General features: G+C 43.0%; 1 protein-coding gene across 2 annotated transcripts in view; it reads left to right on the top strand.

Annotated features, from left to right (window-relative positions):
- BCL11A (BCL11 transcription factor A) overlaps window positions 1–12,038 on the top strand; it is a 194,584-nt gene extending 182,546 nt beyond the window's left edge. For both annotated transcript variants that reach the window (XM_066626298.1, XM_066626280.1), the window contains exon 4: window positions 9,243–12,038. In XM_066626298.1, coding sequence (XP_066482395.1) covers window positions 9,243–9,326 — 84 coding nt within the window. In that variant the 3' untranslated portion in view covers window positions 9,327–12,038. The remainder of the gene's footprint in view (window positions 1–9,242) is intronic.
- The last annotated feature ends 5,322 nt before the right edge of the window (window positions 12,039–17,360 follow it).

Raw genomic sequence — 17,360 nt, 5'->3', positions numbered from 1 at the left:
GCATCTATTTGCTTTATTAAAAACACATACCTCTGTGACACTGTCTCTTGCTCTTCCTGGCGCAACGGAATTGAGTATTTCTTGCTTTCCTTTTTTTTATTTGTAAAAATTGTTACATTTGTTGTCTTTTGATAGCATTTTTGTTGCCTTATTTTGACCTATACCTTCTTAAGAGACATCGTTTAAAAGAAAAAGAAACAATGGAAATACTTGCTTTTCTCCTGTGTCCACATTGGGGCTCTTACATAGACTGGTTTTAACAATGGTTGTGTACATATGTGTGCAAAGACCACTATGATCCATACCACATCATGGGTCAGTTGTACTTTGGGTTGAGTATCAGTGCACAACTGAGTTGTGTGAGCAACACTGTAGCCTGATGTGGTTGCCAATCTTGCTGGCACAACTTCCAAAACTGGATCAATTCCTAGTCATATACATTATCCCAGATTTTTGAGGTACAGCGTAACCTCAAAACCTTTTGCAGCAGCCCTTCCATTGTTTCTTCACAGTTGAGTTCCCTTAAAAACCAGGGAAAGGAGAATTTGGTTACTCTAGTTGAAACATAAGCAAAAGAGAGAGAGAGAGAGAGAGAGATGAGGTCCAGCTGCTTGGGGACCAGTGTGCTCCCAACATTGTGCTCCAGTAGTTGGAATCTAAAGCCATTGTGAGTACTAAAAAGTGACAGACACATGCTGAAAGATGCAGCAATTTATGCCTTTTTAGTACTTCCACTCCACTCTTTCCCATTCCAATCCTTCCGGGTCAAATGTAATGTATAACTTTGGCTCATAGGTGCATAAGCACATCAGTACAAATGGTCACAACCTCCACTGCACTGTTCATGTGAAGTTGCCTTATCTTGAGTCAGATCCTTGGTCCAGCTCATCTGTTTTGTTGAGAGGTCTTGGGATAAAACTGAGGTCTTGGGATAAAACTGCGCATTACTTAAATGCATAGTTTCAGTCTTCTGTGCTTGTTTAAATGAAAATAGCATGCACTGGGGCTTGGGGACAGAGGACAGTGCAGATTGTGCACTGCGACTGTGATGTGGGAGGGAGTGTAATTCCCAATCCCAGTGGACCCCTCCCCATTTCCCAGCATGTATGCTATTTAGTTGGAAAAAAGATCACATCAATGTCAATTGGAGTTTCCTTCCAAGGTAAATGCTTCAAGAAGGGGGGCCCAGTATATACTGGGACTTGAGATGGAAGGAAGGGTTAAAGTCCTGCTATGCTGAAGTCCTGATTGGGAGCCCTGTGTACCATTTTTGTTTACAAGACAAGCATGGAAAGCTCAAACACTCATTTAAAGTACAATGTGTGCTACTCTTAGTCATGGGTCTTTTCCAGCCTCTGCAATCTGAAATCCTTTTAATCAGTGAGGTTAGGGAATGTGTATGGTGTCCTATGTGTGCAAACCACGTGCTTGACCACAGGGCAATTCTTTCTCCTTGTTTACAGATTATAGTCCTACCTGAGGCTGGATTCTTGGAAAGATGTATGAATGTGTAGAAACTGTCTTGTGCTAAGATCACTGGCACACCAGCCTAGTTTCATCTCCCTCCAGCTGTCAGCGGCTTGCCAGAGTCTCTGGGAGGCAGTGGGCTTTCTCAACTCTGCTGCTTGACATCCTTCAACTGGAGAGGAGAGGGACTGGATTTAAGAGTTTGTGTGTACAAAACACATTGCTTCTACTGAGCTTTCGTCAGTTCATGTATGGAGGCCATTCATAATAAGATCATCTACAAGCAAGGACAATGTCTGTTCCATTCTAATAAAATCTTTGCCTATGTATAAACCCAAGGGAATTATCCACCAGTCACTCTTTGGTAGCATGGTGTTCCATTAGATACCTCTCTGAATCTGCCTACACCATAAAATTTAAATCAGTTTTATAACCTTTTAACTGTCCTGGTTTCTCTGAGAGACTCCTGGGAATTGTAGTTTGGTGAGGGTGCTAAGAATTATCTGGTAGTGATCAGTTTCACAAAACTCAGTTCACTGGATAAAGGAACCATTGCAGCAATTTTAGTTTAGAGCTATGCTTCTATGGTTATGTTGCTGTCATTTCCCCTCCTCTAACTACTGTACCCTTTTCCTCTTCCAAGCCTACCTTTGAACTTGATTGTTGGATTCTCTTGGGGCTTTTTTCCAAAGTAATATTTTTCTTCCCAGAAAAGATGCATACATCAGAACACCCCAGTGGCAGGATGAAAAGATTGGATCAGAATTTGGTCTTTCTGGATGCGTTGTTTACCTTATACTGAGTCAGATCATTAGTCTGTCTAACTCTTAATCAGCACTGACTGGTAGCAGCTCTCTAGCATTTCAGACAAGATTTTTTTTCTCTGCTCTACCTGAAGACGCAACAAGGGATTTTCTGCATGCAAAGCATGTGCTCTACCAGTGAGCTACGGCCCATTTCTGTTTGTACTTAGCTTTAAAGACTTGATATTTCCCACTCCACATTGTGATGCATGGTTTCTGTGGCTCCTAGTCTATTGCTTCTTAGTTCACTATTGCCCATTCTCCTTTCTTTTTCTCTTCTTAGTTTCCTTAAAATCTGTTGTGTCCTTCAAATTCCCCGGATTCCGGGCAGGCTCCAGTTTTGATTGATCCTTCACATTCTGATGCCTACATTCCTACATTACACAATGGAAGAAGACTGCGGGCTATCCAGGGGTTGATCATAGATCCTGTCCTGCTCTTAAGTGACTGTTCCCAGATGATGCGAGGACTCCAGTTCAGATTCAAGTACATAACCTTTTGCTCTATATTCAGGTACAGGTGACCCTGACTTAGCCTGGCCCTCACATGCAATGTGTGCCATTTTAAGACTTCCACTAGTCTCACAACTATGATCCAGTGTAGTCTGATAGCTACCTAAGCTAAATGTCTCTGATAGATAAATAAAGCTCACTCTTGCTATTAATTCGCTGGACCATCTTGAGCAGGTTATTTTAAGATCACCATCACTTAAATATAAGGACAAATGAGAATGGGTTTGGATGGTATTAACAAGTGCCTCCAGTTGGCTATGCAGTTGTTTTTTTCTGCAGTTCACTGTTAGCATTTGTCATGTCTGAAAAGGATCTTGTGTTAAGTATTTGCACTGGCTGTACATAGAAATTTTCCTTCCCTTTCCATATAAGACAAACCCTACCAGTTTATGAATGCAGAAGAGATTTGCATTCAGCAGCAGTTTTGTAATCTCCAAAGCTGCCCTAGGGTAATTTAAGTGCCATACATGTGCTCCTATTAATAATAGAATTTTGTTTTCCTGATCTTGTCCCCCTTCACTTACTGTGAACCACTTTTTTCTTTGTCTCCTTCCCACTTCAATAACTTCTCATTCCCACTAATGTCTCATTTGCATTCCCTTTCTAACTCCAGTGGCTGCCAGTCTAGATGCTTTGCTCCCCAAAGGCACTGGCATCACCACTCCTAGGTCATATTTTTTGGCTAAAACAGCTCGTCATGTTAATCAGGTCCAACATGCTGACACGGTAAGTTTTTAACCCCATGTCACCAGTGAACTCTTCTTGATGTGGCCTATGGGCAGGAACATTCATGATACAATGACTGAGGCTTATGTGATACATTGCAGCCAACAATATGGAGGAGAGAGTTATGACGGAGATGCTGATCCTCCTGGCCAGTGTAACATCCATTCTGGCTCTGGCTGAAGTATTTGTGTCCATCAACAATATGCCTGCCCTTTCCACATTGGCCTTTTTTTCTCTGTTTCTGTTCCATTAAAATCACTCCTATGACAGTTTTCAGAGACTTTTCTGGCCGAATCTCTCCAACCTCCTTCCACTTGCCTGGCTTATCTCAAACACTGTTGGTTCCTCTGTCATCCTGAGCTCCTGTTGAGCTTCTATGACTTCGTCCTTCTCTAGCTTTCCTAGACCTCCAGACCTTGTTCTACATCTTTTTAGCTTGTAGTGTCAAGCAGATAACAGTTCTTGATTTTCCCTCTGCATGGCAACTCACTGGAAGATTCTCATCACATTTCTGACTTTGGCTTACAGGCTATGTGAGAACACCTGAGAGAAGTACCATTCTGTCTCTTAATTCCTGCTTAGTTACAATGCAGTCTCTTTGATCTTTATTTGCAGATATCATTTCCACAACCAACAAAGTGAAAATAAACTACTTAAATGGAACTTTTCTCCTAGGTATGCAACTATGCAAGCCTAGGAGGATTCCTTCCCTTTTCTCATGGCTTCTAGGCCAGTGTATAATCCTGTCACTTCTTCCTCTTCAGTACTTCCCAACTTGCTCTTTCCTCTCTGCTTTTGCTGCTGAATCTCTTGCTGAATCCCTAAAGTATCATATTCACCTCCTTCACTTTCCCCTCTCTCCTCTACTATTACACTGAATTGGCTCCACTGTGTGATCAAACCCAGGCCATTGAAGTACAATTCCATTCACATCTGAAAGCAACCTGTGTATAGAGAACACGTCTTAGCCCCAGTTCCAGTGCCAGTACTTCTGCCACACTTTTCTTGGAAGAACATGTGCAAAACCTCCATGAACTGTGGGGAACAGCTGCTGTGCACACCGCCAGCTTTTGGTGTGTGTGTATAGAAAACTCCCAATGCAACATGACTTCAGCGCTGCAGATTGAAGCCTGGTGTGACACTTCCTGGAAAATGGCAGAGGGGAGAGAGACAAGGAAACTTGACAAATGGGGAATCATTCCACATTATCTGAGGATGGGCCTTCTGCTAGTATAAATGCCCTCAAGGTCCAGAGAAGGGACAAAGGATGTGCATTACAAGATGAAGCTGCAGCAATAGCAGTTTCCTTGCACCCTAATAATGTCAACAGAAGACCTACTACTCAGAAGACAATACATATCAATCTCCTGGTTCAGGATTTCTGAAACCACTGGATTGGGCCATTTTATACATACCCAGAAAGACTTTGATCAGTTGATATCAAACTCTGATCTTGATATAAGCCTTAAAATATTGCTAGACTACAAACATGTTTACATGTGCTCCTCAGTCCACATATTCTTTGTGGCATGCTTTGGAAAGAGCAAAAGAACTACTTCTGTTGCAGTATTCAAACACTTCCCTTCTTGGTCACCTGGAGCTGATTTTTAACTTACCACAAGTGACTAGGTAAACAGCTGTTTGCTAGTCTAGAACAAATGTGTGATTGAGATCTAGCACTTAGAATAGACGAAGATTTTCCCTATATGGACCTATGATGGAAAATTACAAGGATTCCACTGGTGAATTGTATGTAAAACTCTTGTGGTTATGGAGAATATTCAAAAATAGCTCCCTGGGGCAACAAGTATAAATAACCAAAATGTGTGGTATACTGGACAGTGGGTCAGTTTCAGAATGATAGACTTGGGTTCAAATGCCAACTAATAGAATGTTTTCAAATGTTTGGAATAGATAGCATTGGCTGTCTATTTAATAAAAATTTAATAGTTTTGTGGAATCACAACTATGGTGCTCACATTGTTGTGAGTCTTAAGATTTTTTGGTGTTCATCACTTCAGCATAACCCAGTTCAGTTTGGTTTTGTGGCAGAGTTCACTCTGAGCCTTTAAATGACGACGGACCTGAAGACAATGTATATGTGAGATGTCAGAACCTGTAAATGAGATCATACTGAAATGTGAGGCTTATCCTTAAAACAGGGTCAATTCATATGCTTCCCATCACTCATTTGGGTACAGTGGCAGAATAGCGCATGTTCTCCTCAACCACCCACCTAAGGTAATGCCCAAGGCAAGCCTGAATGTGTGCTTGCTGAGATAGAATTATTCCCTCCCTTTTTCTAAAGGACAGGAATTGTTTGATGGGGTCAATATGGGCCTTCACTTTATGCAGCCATCCCAGACCTTCCTTTTTGCACAGAACTTGTATGTATGTACTCAGCCACCATACAAAGAGGATAATAATCTATGTGCATATGGGAACCAGCCCATGGCCTCTAGACTAAAATAAAGATAGCACCATCAGACAAACTCCATCTATATTTCCATCTATATTGGCAGTGAATGGTCTGATACTGTTCGACTTGAAAGTCATTTTTTTGAGGGTCACTGCCAATATACCTTTCTAAAGAACTGTATGTCATTCTGTTGTATTAGTTTTACAGAAGTCATCAGATAAGGCAAGATCATAAGTTTTTGTTTTGTATGTTTTTAAATTGCTCATCTGGCTATGAAACAATAATGGCTATTATTTAAATTTCATCAGCCCATAGAATGTGTCATATAAATGTGTCCGATGGTTTATATCTGTCTTCATCTATATCAGCGTATGAACATATAAAACATGCATTTTAAATGTCTATTTATCATGTGATGACTTCAGGATAAGTTAATGGAATTTTTTTTCTCCTCAGATTGGAAAACTAGCTAGGATCAATGTGCATGTAAAATCTCAGAGATCCAGGAAATCTAAAGAAAGCTCCCCCATCAACCCCCCCCTTTATAGTTCAGTTATGATTATCAATCACATCTAAAGCATTTTCACACAACCAAGGGTGCTCATGCAGTGGTTTTATTCCCATTGCTAGACAATGCTGAAACAGAGAGGATTAGTTCCTGAAAGTTCGCAGCAAATCCATGTGTGTGTTGGGATTAGCAACCAGATGTTCCAGCCGAAAACTTTAGTGATACAGCCTTAGTCCAGGCTGCATAGGTTTCTCACCTAGCTCCCAGTATAGCTAGCAATCCCAATTATCTATACTCCCGCCCCCCAACAACTTTGTCTCTTTAATTTATATGCGTGACGATTCAGGCAAAGACTTTAACGCCCTCCTTCATACCCCCTCCACACACACTCACAGCCCTGTTTGAACATAAAAGCCTCAACAGAGTTTCACCTACAAATAAAGGTATATTTAATTCCATCCTTGTTGGTATAAACAGCAACAGATCTTTTTGTTACGCACTGTAGAAACTCTTGCTCATTTCGAGCTGTCTTGACTAGCACAGGAGAGGTGTACGTGAGGGGGAGGACTTTGAGAGAGCCTCTGTTGCTGTTCATATTGGGGAGGACAGGATTAGAGAGCCGTTTGCTTGTTACCTGGATTTGCGTGTCTGGGTGGAGCCCGATATTGCTTCCCCTTCCAATCTTGCTCACTTCAAAAGAACTGCATTGGGGAGCAAGGCAAACAGATGGCCACTGACCAGACCCCTAGACCTGTTTAACTTCTGCAAGGTCAGGTGGCTGTACCTTGTACCCTTGGAACATGCCCTGGACCCCAAATGTTGAAAGGTTGTGGAGAGCCATTTTTGGTCCTTGGCACAATGGAGGAGCAGGGCTGGATCAGAAGGTAACATCTAGAATTTCAAGTGGATTGATCTTAAGAGCAGTCCTAGCACTGGGCTGCGGTCTCGTACGTAAATAACTGGAATGTTGCAGAAGGAATAAAGTAGTCAACAAGAATGAACTGGACAGAAGTAGAATAATAACATAACTTTCAGATGACAATGTATCCTATGCTCAAATACTAAAGCAAAACTACTAATATGGAATGTGGCATTTTTCTAGCAGTGTGATAAATTAATGGTGTTATAAAGGCATGAACCATTGAGGCCCATTCACTGTTTGTTAGATTTCTGAAATAGATTTTGACAGTGGCTGTAATGTATTCTTAAACTGCAGCAACAGTTTGTGTGAGCCTGGCCTACGGTCCAAAGAAACTTTTTGATATTTATTTCTGGTGAGAGAGAAAAAAGAAAAGAAATCTTAACAAGTGAGTGATGGGGTGGAGTGGGGCAGATACTAAAAACTTTGTCACTCTAAACTTCTGAGACGATGAGCTGAGTTGCAGTGAAGCTTCTCAATGAATTAACTTTCCACAGCTTTCAATAGAAGGGCCATAGTAAGGGAGACCAGAAGCAAGATTAAGAATGTTATGGGTCTAGGTTTGTAGCATTTCAGGCTGGGGATCGGAGCTCATGTGACAGAAGATTCCTCCATTTTGAAAATAAAGCAACCCTTCACATAGAAAACTAGATGTTGGGGGAAAAGGTTCCAATGTAACATCTCTGTCATGCTTGTTTTTTTGTGTGTGTGCAGGGATTTGTTTGATTCAAGTGAACCCCCCCCCCCCAACCTTCAGTTTGAAGTGGGATGCCAGAGGCACTTCATATTAATAATGGCCTGGAGGGATTTCATCCCTTCAACAAAAATGGTCCAGTGTTCTATGTCAGATATTCTGAAGGATTGGATGCATTTCATCAGATCTGCTTCTTGTGCTACAAATCAATGACATTAGGACAGTGATATGATTCACTTCTGGTTTGAAAATGTATCACAGGAAAAATGACTTTGTAATTAAGAACATGTCCATGTTGGGATTTTTATAGGTGTGGGATGTACCTGTGTAGTACACCTTGTCTCCTATGTGTCTTCCATACAGTTCATTATTTCTTCCAGTATTGCCTTTGGAAAGCATCCCTCTCTCCCATCATATAGCTAAGTCCTGCTCAACTACCTGCTGATCTCAGCGCAATAGTTCCTCTTAGAGGTCTTTGTGGACAAGAATATGGCATCATGTCAGGGTCATGGATACAAGACCATTTCAGAACGGAAGAGCTTCTTCAATCTACATAAGAAATGGAATATGGACAGCAGAATTCCAGCCCTGCCCTGCATCCACAGCTTCTGCCAAATTCAGCAGAGTTTTGAAGGGTCTATGATTTCACCCAGACTTCATGTCACAAAGACTGTCGTCATGGGACTGGATGTCAGCATTGCTTCTCAACCAAAAAACTGCATAGACTTTGTGATGATTTTATTTTCATGAGTATGTCTTGTATTGAGTTAGACTCAAATGCCCCAATCCAGCAAAGGAGATCCATTGTGGAAGCAGGTTTCTGTATGCTTAGCTGATGCAGCTGCAGTCTGGATATGCAACTGCAAACACATTACAGTATTCATTGACCTACCTGGGCACATCTTTTGCTGTGCTTGAGGATGCACATTCCCTCCCAAGGACACTAGATGCATGTAATTAGAGCTGGATTGGGGCCACTGCACTTCCTAGGTAATGTGGGAGTTTGTTATGTTGGGTGACACCTTGCTTAAGTATATGAGATATTTTGGATTGTTACGTTGGATGACGCAGATGCTCAAGTAGAGTATTCCATCCCATAGTGTGATGTGTACTCTTAATGTAAATAGGAATGCTTTGACTTTCGGTCCATGTTACACCTATTTTTTTTTCCTCTGTCCCCATCCTTTTTTGTAGGTTGGCGTAGCGCCCAGGCAACTCCTGATGTGTGGCAATTTCCGGATGGAAGCTCAAGGCCGCTTAAATTCTGAGCGAATGTGAAGCGCAATGGGGGATGTGCGCCACGTATGTGACATCCAAGTGGGGTTTGCTGTCTGGTTAGTTTGGGATGGTGTCTGGCAAAACAGCTCCAGGAGTCGCCACGCACAAGGCAGGATCTTAAAGGCCTTCCCTGCTGCCTGTCTGAAGGACTCTTTATATATTTTTAATATAGTATAAAAACAACATCATTAAAAGGAAAATCCTCCATCAAGGGCTTTCCATTATCAAAATGTTTTTTTTTCCCTTTTATTTGACAATCTTTAAAGCCACTTTAAAACATGTTGATAGGCTGGCAAGGCAAATCAGTTCCCAGGAGTTACTAGACCACATCTTTTTTTTACCTGCACGTACTCATGTCAATCATTGTGATGCATCAGAGTCCCGAAGGGGGGAGGGGAACAACTTTCTTCCAACTTGCTATGTTGTAACTACAGTATAGAATTTGCAGAAAGGGAAGACCTTTGTCCAAGCTTGTGGAATGCCACCATCATCAAAACAGAGAGCACTGGGCTGGATGGACCAATGGTTTGGCTTAGTAGAAGGAAATTCCTTAGACTCATTAGTTTTTGATGGCACACATCAGGGGCTGTGGTGAATATATCTTTTGCATATCCTTAAGATCGAAGCCAATGCTAGTGTTAAAATGCGTCCTAAAGGAGAAATTCAGGAGGGGAGATGAGATTTGATCACAATTCTCATGACCTGCTACACTGGCCTTATAGAAGCCAATATCACGTGTGGAAGCCATTGTGCAAGCTGATGTGCATAAACAGTGACAGTCATTGATTTTAGCAAGCTACTCCAAGATTTCTGTGTGTGCTGGTGGTTAGAAAGTGGAAGCAGCAGCTGCCAAGGCAGATGCAGTCGTGAGTCTCACCCTTCCGTATTTCAAAAACACAGGTTTTTCTTCCTGGCTAAGCCATCAGCCAGTAGGGCTAGAAGATACCAATCGTATGAAATGGTCAAATCTCATGAATCAGCTGCCTATGATTAGACATTGGTCACATCCTGCCAAAAATCCCATGACGTCTGAATGCCCTTGTCTACGTGGCAGCCTATCTTTCTACTGCACCACATTCATCTGATAGTGATACTGTAGCTCTCCAGAGAGCTGCTTCCTGTTCATCTCTCACTGAAACCACATGGCCTTTCATCTCCTAATGGTCATGTGCTGTAACTGCAGGCATCACTGAACAAGAACTTGAGGTATAAAACAGGAATGCCTACACCAGCAGTCATCACAGTTGCACAAGGTCAGTGGCTACCATTGAGTGTTGTGGCATTGCTGTGGAGAAGCAGGTCCTCTGTGCTGTAAGGCATGGTACTCTCACTAAAGTTTTTGAGAGGGACTGGGGTCCTGGCAAGCATCCCACTTAATAAACAGAGAGGTATTTGATAAAGAATCATCATCATCAGTTGTTCATATGCCACCAAGGGGCTGCAGTGTTCTATCATTGATTAGTCTAATAGGACCATTCAGGAGCCTTATATGGTTCGTGCTTGGAGCTGGTGGTCCCTGGATCTATGCACAATCTCTTTCAAATCACCATGCAAATGGCCCTCTGGGCTGCCCATCCTCTGGGCACTATGGGTCCAGTGGATTCTTTTGTCCATTAAGGTTTGTCTCTCTTAAGCTATATAGAGCTGCCTTATACTGAAGTCAGACATAAGAAAAGCCTTGCTGGATCAGGCCAAAGGCCCATCTAGTCCAGCATCCAATTTTCCACAGTAGCCCACCAACTGCATCTGGGAAGCCCATGAGCAGGAAAGTCATCCATCTCTCTCACTGCTGCTCCCCTGCAATTGGTATTCATGGGTAAACTGTCTCTAAACCCAGATGTAGCACATAGCTATCATGATTACTAGCCATTGCTAGACCTATCCTTCATGAATCTGTCCAATCGCCGTTTAAGGCTGTCAAAGCTAGTGGCCATCACCACATCTTGTGGCAACTAGTTCCACAGACTAATTATGTGCTGTGTGAAGTACCACCTCTTTTAGTTTGTCCTAAGCCTTCCACCACTCAGTTTCGTTGGATGATGTCTGGTTCTAGTATTGTGTATCAGAGAACATCTAACTGCTCTTTTCCCACTCTCTCTACACCAGCCAAAATTCCCCCCTTTTTGCTTCCCCCCCAGACTAAAAAGCCCCAAATGCTGTAGCCCAACCTCATAAGGAAAGTGTTTCAGCCCTTTGGTCATTATGGCTTCCCTCTTGCTTCTTCTCCAGCTCTACAAATAGCCTCTTTGAGGTGTGGCCATCAGTACTGCACACAGAATTCCAACTGTGGCTGTACCATTGACTTGTTATAGGGCAATACAATGCTACCAGTCTTATTCTCCATCCTGTTCCTAATAATCAATGCTCCATCTAGCCCAGCACTCTCTACTTTTGAATGACATTTCTCCAGGGTCTTGGACCACCAGCCCTGCTAACTGAGGTCCCTTAACTGGAAATACCAAGAACTGCATATATTCACACCAGACATTTTACAGCTCTAGGTGGCATACCTTTCCAGAAAATGTACTGAAGTCATTATCACGATTTCTTATTATAACAATTGCATTGGTATTTATTCTTACAGAAGTCCATGTGGTTTTCCCAACTGTCTAATTTTATCATTTGTGTGCAACTACGTGATGCCGATTGTGATGTACTGCATTTCTATTGCTTAAATATGTACTTTGGGGGGCAAAGGGGAGGGCAGGAGGGCCATGCCATGCTTTACTTTGTGTTTGTTTGGAAAAATAAGAAACAAGAAAAAAACCTTTGTGTCGCCCTGTGATTGCACAACACTGTCTGCTGTGTATTCCCAAAAAAGATGGGAAGGAATGAATAGAGGGTTGGCATAACATGTTTATTAGACTCCATTCTTATTTTGACAGAATCCAAACCCATTTTAGAAACACAAGAAGCTGTTACATAAGAACAGTCCCACTGCAGCAGGTCAAAGACCCAGCTTTCTGTATTTCACAGTAGCTCACCAAATGCCTCAGGGAGCACACAAGAACACAAGAGACCTGCATCCTGGTGCCCTCCCTTGCATCTGGCATTCTGAGGTAGCCTACTTCTTAAACCAGGAGGTTGCACATACCCATCATGGCTTCTAACATGAAATGGACGATTCCTCCAGAAATTTGTCCAATTTTTATTTTAAAGATTTTAGATTTTTAGATTTTAAAGGCATCTAGGCCAAATGCCATCACCACATCCTGTGGCGTTCAATAGACTAATTACACTAAAAGAAGTATTTTCTTTTGTCTGTCCTAACTCTCCCAACACTCAATTTTATGAGAACCAGGCAGGGGCAGACCTCCCAAGCCCCATGCCCAGTGTAAAGGTCCATGATGGCACACCTCGCGGGCTGTTGCTGCCTCCCCCCCACTCACCTGAAGCTCACAGAGCCTCACACAACCTCCATCCACATTGGGAAAGCCTCTCTGAGGTTCCCCAGTGCTTTAAACTATGCTTCCAGAAAACCAGAAGCACCATTTCGGACCCTGTCGGGCAACTCAGAGAGGCTTCCGCGGCGTCCTAGCGGCTTTTGCCCCATCAGACCTAATAGCAGGTCCACAACTGGAACCAGGATGTCCCCTGGTTCTGGTGTTGTGTAAGAGGGAAAAGAACATCCCCCTATCTACTTTATCCATCCCCTACATAATTTTGTATGTCTCAATCATGTCCCCCCCCCAGTGCGTTTTTTCTAGGCTGAGCCCCAAACACTGTAGCCTTTCCTTGTAAAGGAGGTGTCTATCTCGTAAGGGAGGTATTCATTTTGGTCACTCTCTTCTGCACCTTTTCCATTTCCACTATATCGTTTTTTATGTGTGGTGACCAGAACTGGATGCAGTACTCCAGGTGTGGCCTTGCCATCAGTTTGTGCAATGGCATTATAATATTAATGTTCTGAGAAATGGGTTGCTTATGGCTGCCCATCGAGATCCAAAACTGGCTTTCTCAGACAGAATCTGCTGGAGTTATCAGCATTTTGAGAACTGTAGATTGAAACTACATTTGATGCAGGGGATTAATGACTCTTGACATCTTTCATTAAAAGCTGGAGGTGGGGTCGAATTGGATCAGGACTGTGGCATTCAGGGAGGGGTTAACTCTTTCACTTGCACTGTTTTCCCAACTTCAGTCACCCTCCCAAGCTGCTATCAGATATTGAACAAGGCAGATACAATGTGAGTGAGCCTGCTCTCCCTCAGTAGTAAGGCCTCAGTATCAGCTGAGACATCCATGTTTGCTTTAATAAACCCAAAGGAGGGCAAGAAATCTACTCATGGATCTCTTGCATCATGTGTAGTTTGGCCTTTGTGGGGATGGATGAGTGACAGTGAGTGTGAATCGTAGATACATGTGTGGTTTGACTGGAGGGACCAGGCTCCAAAATTGCCAGTAGTATCTGTGGTGCTGGTGGGGAGGGCATAAAAAGTGAGAGCATAAGGGGCAGAGCAGCTCAGCTCATCAACTCAGTACCGGATTGGTCTGCCAACTGATCTGACTGGGCCCACTGAGCTACACAGTGCATCTCACAGGTTGCTGCAGAGAAGCAAGCTAATGTTGCTTCCAGAGGGTAATTGAGGCAACTCATACAAGGAAGCCAAGCCACATTCTGCAGGAGTCTCCCTCCCTGATGAATTGGCCAATGTGCCATTGGAATAATTCTTTTTCAGCCCCAATCAAAGACAAGAATTGCATCCTGGGTACTGAATCTCACAGAAAGCGGCCTTTAACTTAAGTCAGTTCACTGGTCCATCAAGCTCAGTATTGACAACACAGACTGGTCGCAGCTGTCCAGGGTTTCAGGGAGGAATGTTTCTCTGCTTTTCCTATAGATCAGGGGTGCCCAAACCCCAGCCCTGGGGCCACTTGCAGCCCTCGAGGCCTCTCAATGCAGCCCTCAGGGAGCCTCTAGTCTCCAATGAGCCTCTGGCCCTCTGAAGATTTGTTGGAGCCTACTCTGGCCCGAAGCAACTGATCTCAGTGTGAGGGCGACTGTTTGACCTCTCACGTGAGCTGTGGGATGAGGGTTACCTCTACTGCTTGCTGTTTCACGTCTGTGATGCAGTAGCGGCAGTAAAGGAAAGGCCAGCCTTGCTTTGTGCAAGGCCTGTTATAGGCCTTGAGTTATTGCAAGACCTTCATTCTTTCATATAAGTTCCATCTCGAAAATATTCATTTATGTAAATTTATTCAATTTTGAAATGTGAATTAATTCTTTTTTTCCCTGGCCCCCGACACAGTGTCAGAGAGCTGATGTGGCCCTCTTGCCAAAAACTTTGGACACCCCTGCTCTAGATGGCAGGGATTGCGCCTAGGAGCTAAGCATTTGGGCCTAAGTCAAGACATGCTGTACCACCTGTCTTACCAGGCGGAAGGGTCTCAGCTCAGTGGGAGCTTTTCATACTTGTCATGCACATACTCTTCATGCACAAGGCTATAGGCTCAATTTCTAGCATCTCCAAGTAGGGCTGGGAAAGACCCCTGTCTGAAATATTGGAACACCACTTGTCATTTTAGCAAGTTTTCAGCTAAGTGGACTGCTGTGGATGGCAACTTCATATGTACCAGAAGGCAAAGCAGGATGGCAAGTCAATCTGACCTAGACCATAAATTCCTGCCTGCCTGTGAAGACACTGGTCAGTTTCCTAATTTTCTTTGCAGACCATTGGAACTGAAGTAACCTAATTTGGAAGGATATTGTCAATTTCATCAGTTTCAATTCAAGTGAAGAATTGTCATACTTCAATTTTTTGTCAATTTCATCAGTTTCAATTCAAGTGAAGAATTTATCACTTTGGCTAGAATGAGTGATAAAACTTAAGTTGTCCAAGGAAGTGCATCTGACAGTATCTTTTCATGGAGGAGCTTCTGATACGCTTCTGAGATGCCTCTAGGTTTCCAGGAATGACTGACTGTACTGAAGTTGCACTGTTGAGTTGGGAAATGAACTTCCCCACCTCAGAACCCTCAAGCCCACTGTGAGCCAAGCACGACCCTCCTCTAATATTTAACATTAACTTGTAATGGGTTCAGCTGGGTTCCCCACCCTTCCTGAGGCAGCTGCCCCCTCCTGATTCAAGCGGACCAGGTGACTGTGTGACAGTAGTGTGCGGGCCTCATTGTGACGTCCATTTCATATGTCTGGTGCTACCATAGCAGCATCCCAAACCTAAAGATCTAGAGATGTAGTTGCTGTCATTCCTGACATCCTAGCAGAGTCATCTAGATCCACAAAAATTACATTTCCCATGGATTTTTGTACCCATAACACTGGTATGCATGTTCACAATGCACAGTGTCTGCAAGGATCTGTGGGAACTATGTCTTCCATTGATTCTTACAACAGAGACACTGCTGCAAGAAGTCACCCCCATTACCATAGTCACCTCCAAGCCATGGTGTGGTTCTGATAATTGCACTGGAACCATAACACAGCCTTAGATCAGCAGAGCTTAATTTGAGCCTGATTAAATTGAGCCCAAATTAATTCTTGAGAGAAGCCCACTCTGAATTACGTCCAGTAGTACTTACCCATCAAAACATGGAAATCTGATTTATAGATTAAAAAAAAAATATGAAAGTGTGTCTCATGTTGCTGGTTGGGGTTAAATGCTGGTTCTATGTCTGGGAGGTTTTGTAACCTTACAGGGGATGTGGTCTGTTAAGGTTCACACACCATTCAAAAGCTTCATGGCTGGACCTATCCCATGAAATTAATTGGTAGGGATAGCTTTCATTAAGGAACCAGTTTGGCTCACTGAATGCCAAAGGATACATGCCAGTAAATGTGTGACTGGAGCCAAAAATGGCAACCCTGTGTCTAACTCCTTTGTAATATGTACTTGCTGATGTCATCACTTATGGTGTCATGTCATTGCCTTCTAAAGTAGGAGAAGCAAAACAGAATGTTATGATGTAAGTTGTTATAGAGGGGAAGGGGAAGCTAGATGCCCACCTGCAGTTGCACATTTTTGGTCAAGTCCAGTCTAAACCTCAACTACCAGCCCTTTTTATCTTCTGGGATCGCACCTGCTCCCTGTGAGGATCCGACAGAAATAAACAAGATGGCAAAAATGCACTTGTCAGATTCCATTTGGTTGAGGTCTATAATGTTTCTCTCGGCACACCATAATCTTTAACAGAGTCTCCTGGCAGTACAAAATAGCAAAGGTTAACACATTTGCGACACCTTCCTTTCCCCCCTGACCTTAAAAATTACATTGATTAAGACATCAATGAACCATTGGCATGGTGATATAATTTTTACAGGGTGCTAATAAAACAGAAAGGACTGCTTGTTAAACCGCACTAATTTCAGATGCTCAAAAGGAATTGACATCCTCGTCGTAATGTCCAAACAGGATCTTAAAAGACAAAACACACAGGCACAGAACTGCCCAGCATTCTTATTCCAGCGTTGCGCTGTGCCCTGCCAGGTAATCCAAATAGCCAATAGCAACACTTGAAACCTGTCAGCGAGAATATTTAGTTCTGTTCTCGAGGGTGGCAGGATAACCATTAACTTCAGGAAAAGGTGAATTGAAATGGGTTCCTTCTTTGGCTTTTAGAGATTATTCTGCTTAATATGCCATTTATTCGGCACTCATGTTTCCAGGCAAATGCACTGTTCATCTTGCTTCTTTTGATTTGGTGTGTCTTGCCCTGTTATTGAGGCACTGAAACGTCTTCTCAGCTCGTTATTAGATCTTCAGGATTCACTTATTCTAATAGGGTGGCTGCGGCTGTTGCCACTGCATGGCCAGCAACCCCTCGATTTGCATTAACGCTGCAGGCTAGAGGGCCAGAATTGATGGGCACCAGGTCCAGCAGCAGCTGGGATCCCACAGGCAATCCAATGTGTATCTCCTTGAAAGTGAGGCCCGCTGGGTTTGTGCATTTATTTTTATACTTATATTTACTTCAGTCTCAAAACGGTATTTATGGCATGCTAAAATACATTAAAATCACAAGCAGCATGGGACATACCCCTCAGAAAGTGTGCGCATCCACTTGGAATCAAATTCC

Source organism: Tiliqua scincoides, chromosome 1 (assembly GCF_035046505.1).
Source record: "Tiliqua scincoides isolate rTilSci1 chromosome 1, rTilSci1.hap2, whole genome shotgun sequence".
NCBI classification, from domain to species: domain Eukaryota; kingdom Metazoa; phylum Chordata; class Lepidosauria; order Squamata; family Scincidae; genus Tiliqua; species Tiliqua scincoides.
Note: the sequence above shows the minus strand (reverse complement) of the source record. Positions and strands in the feature narration are given on the sequence as shown.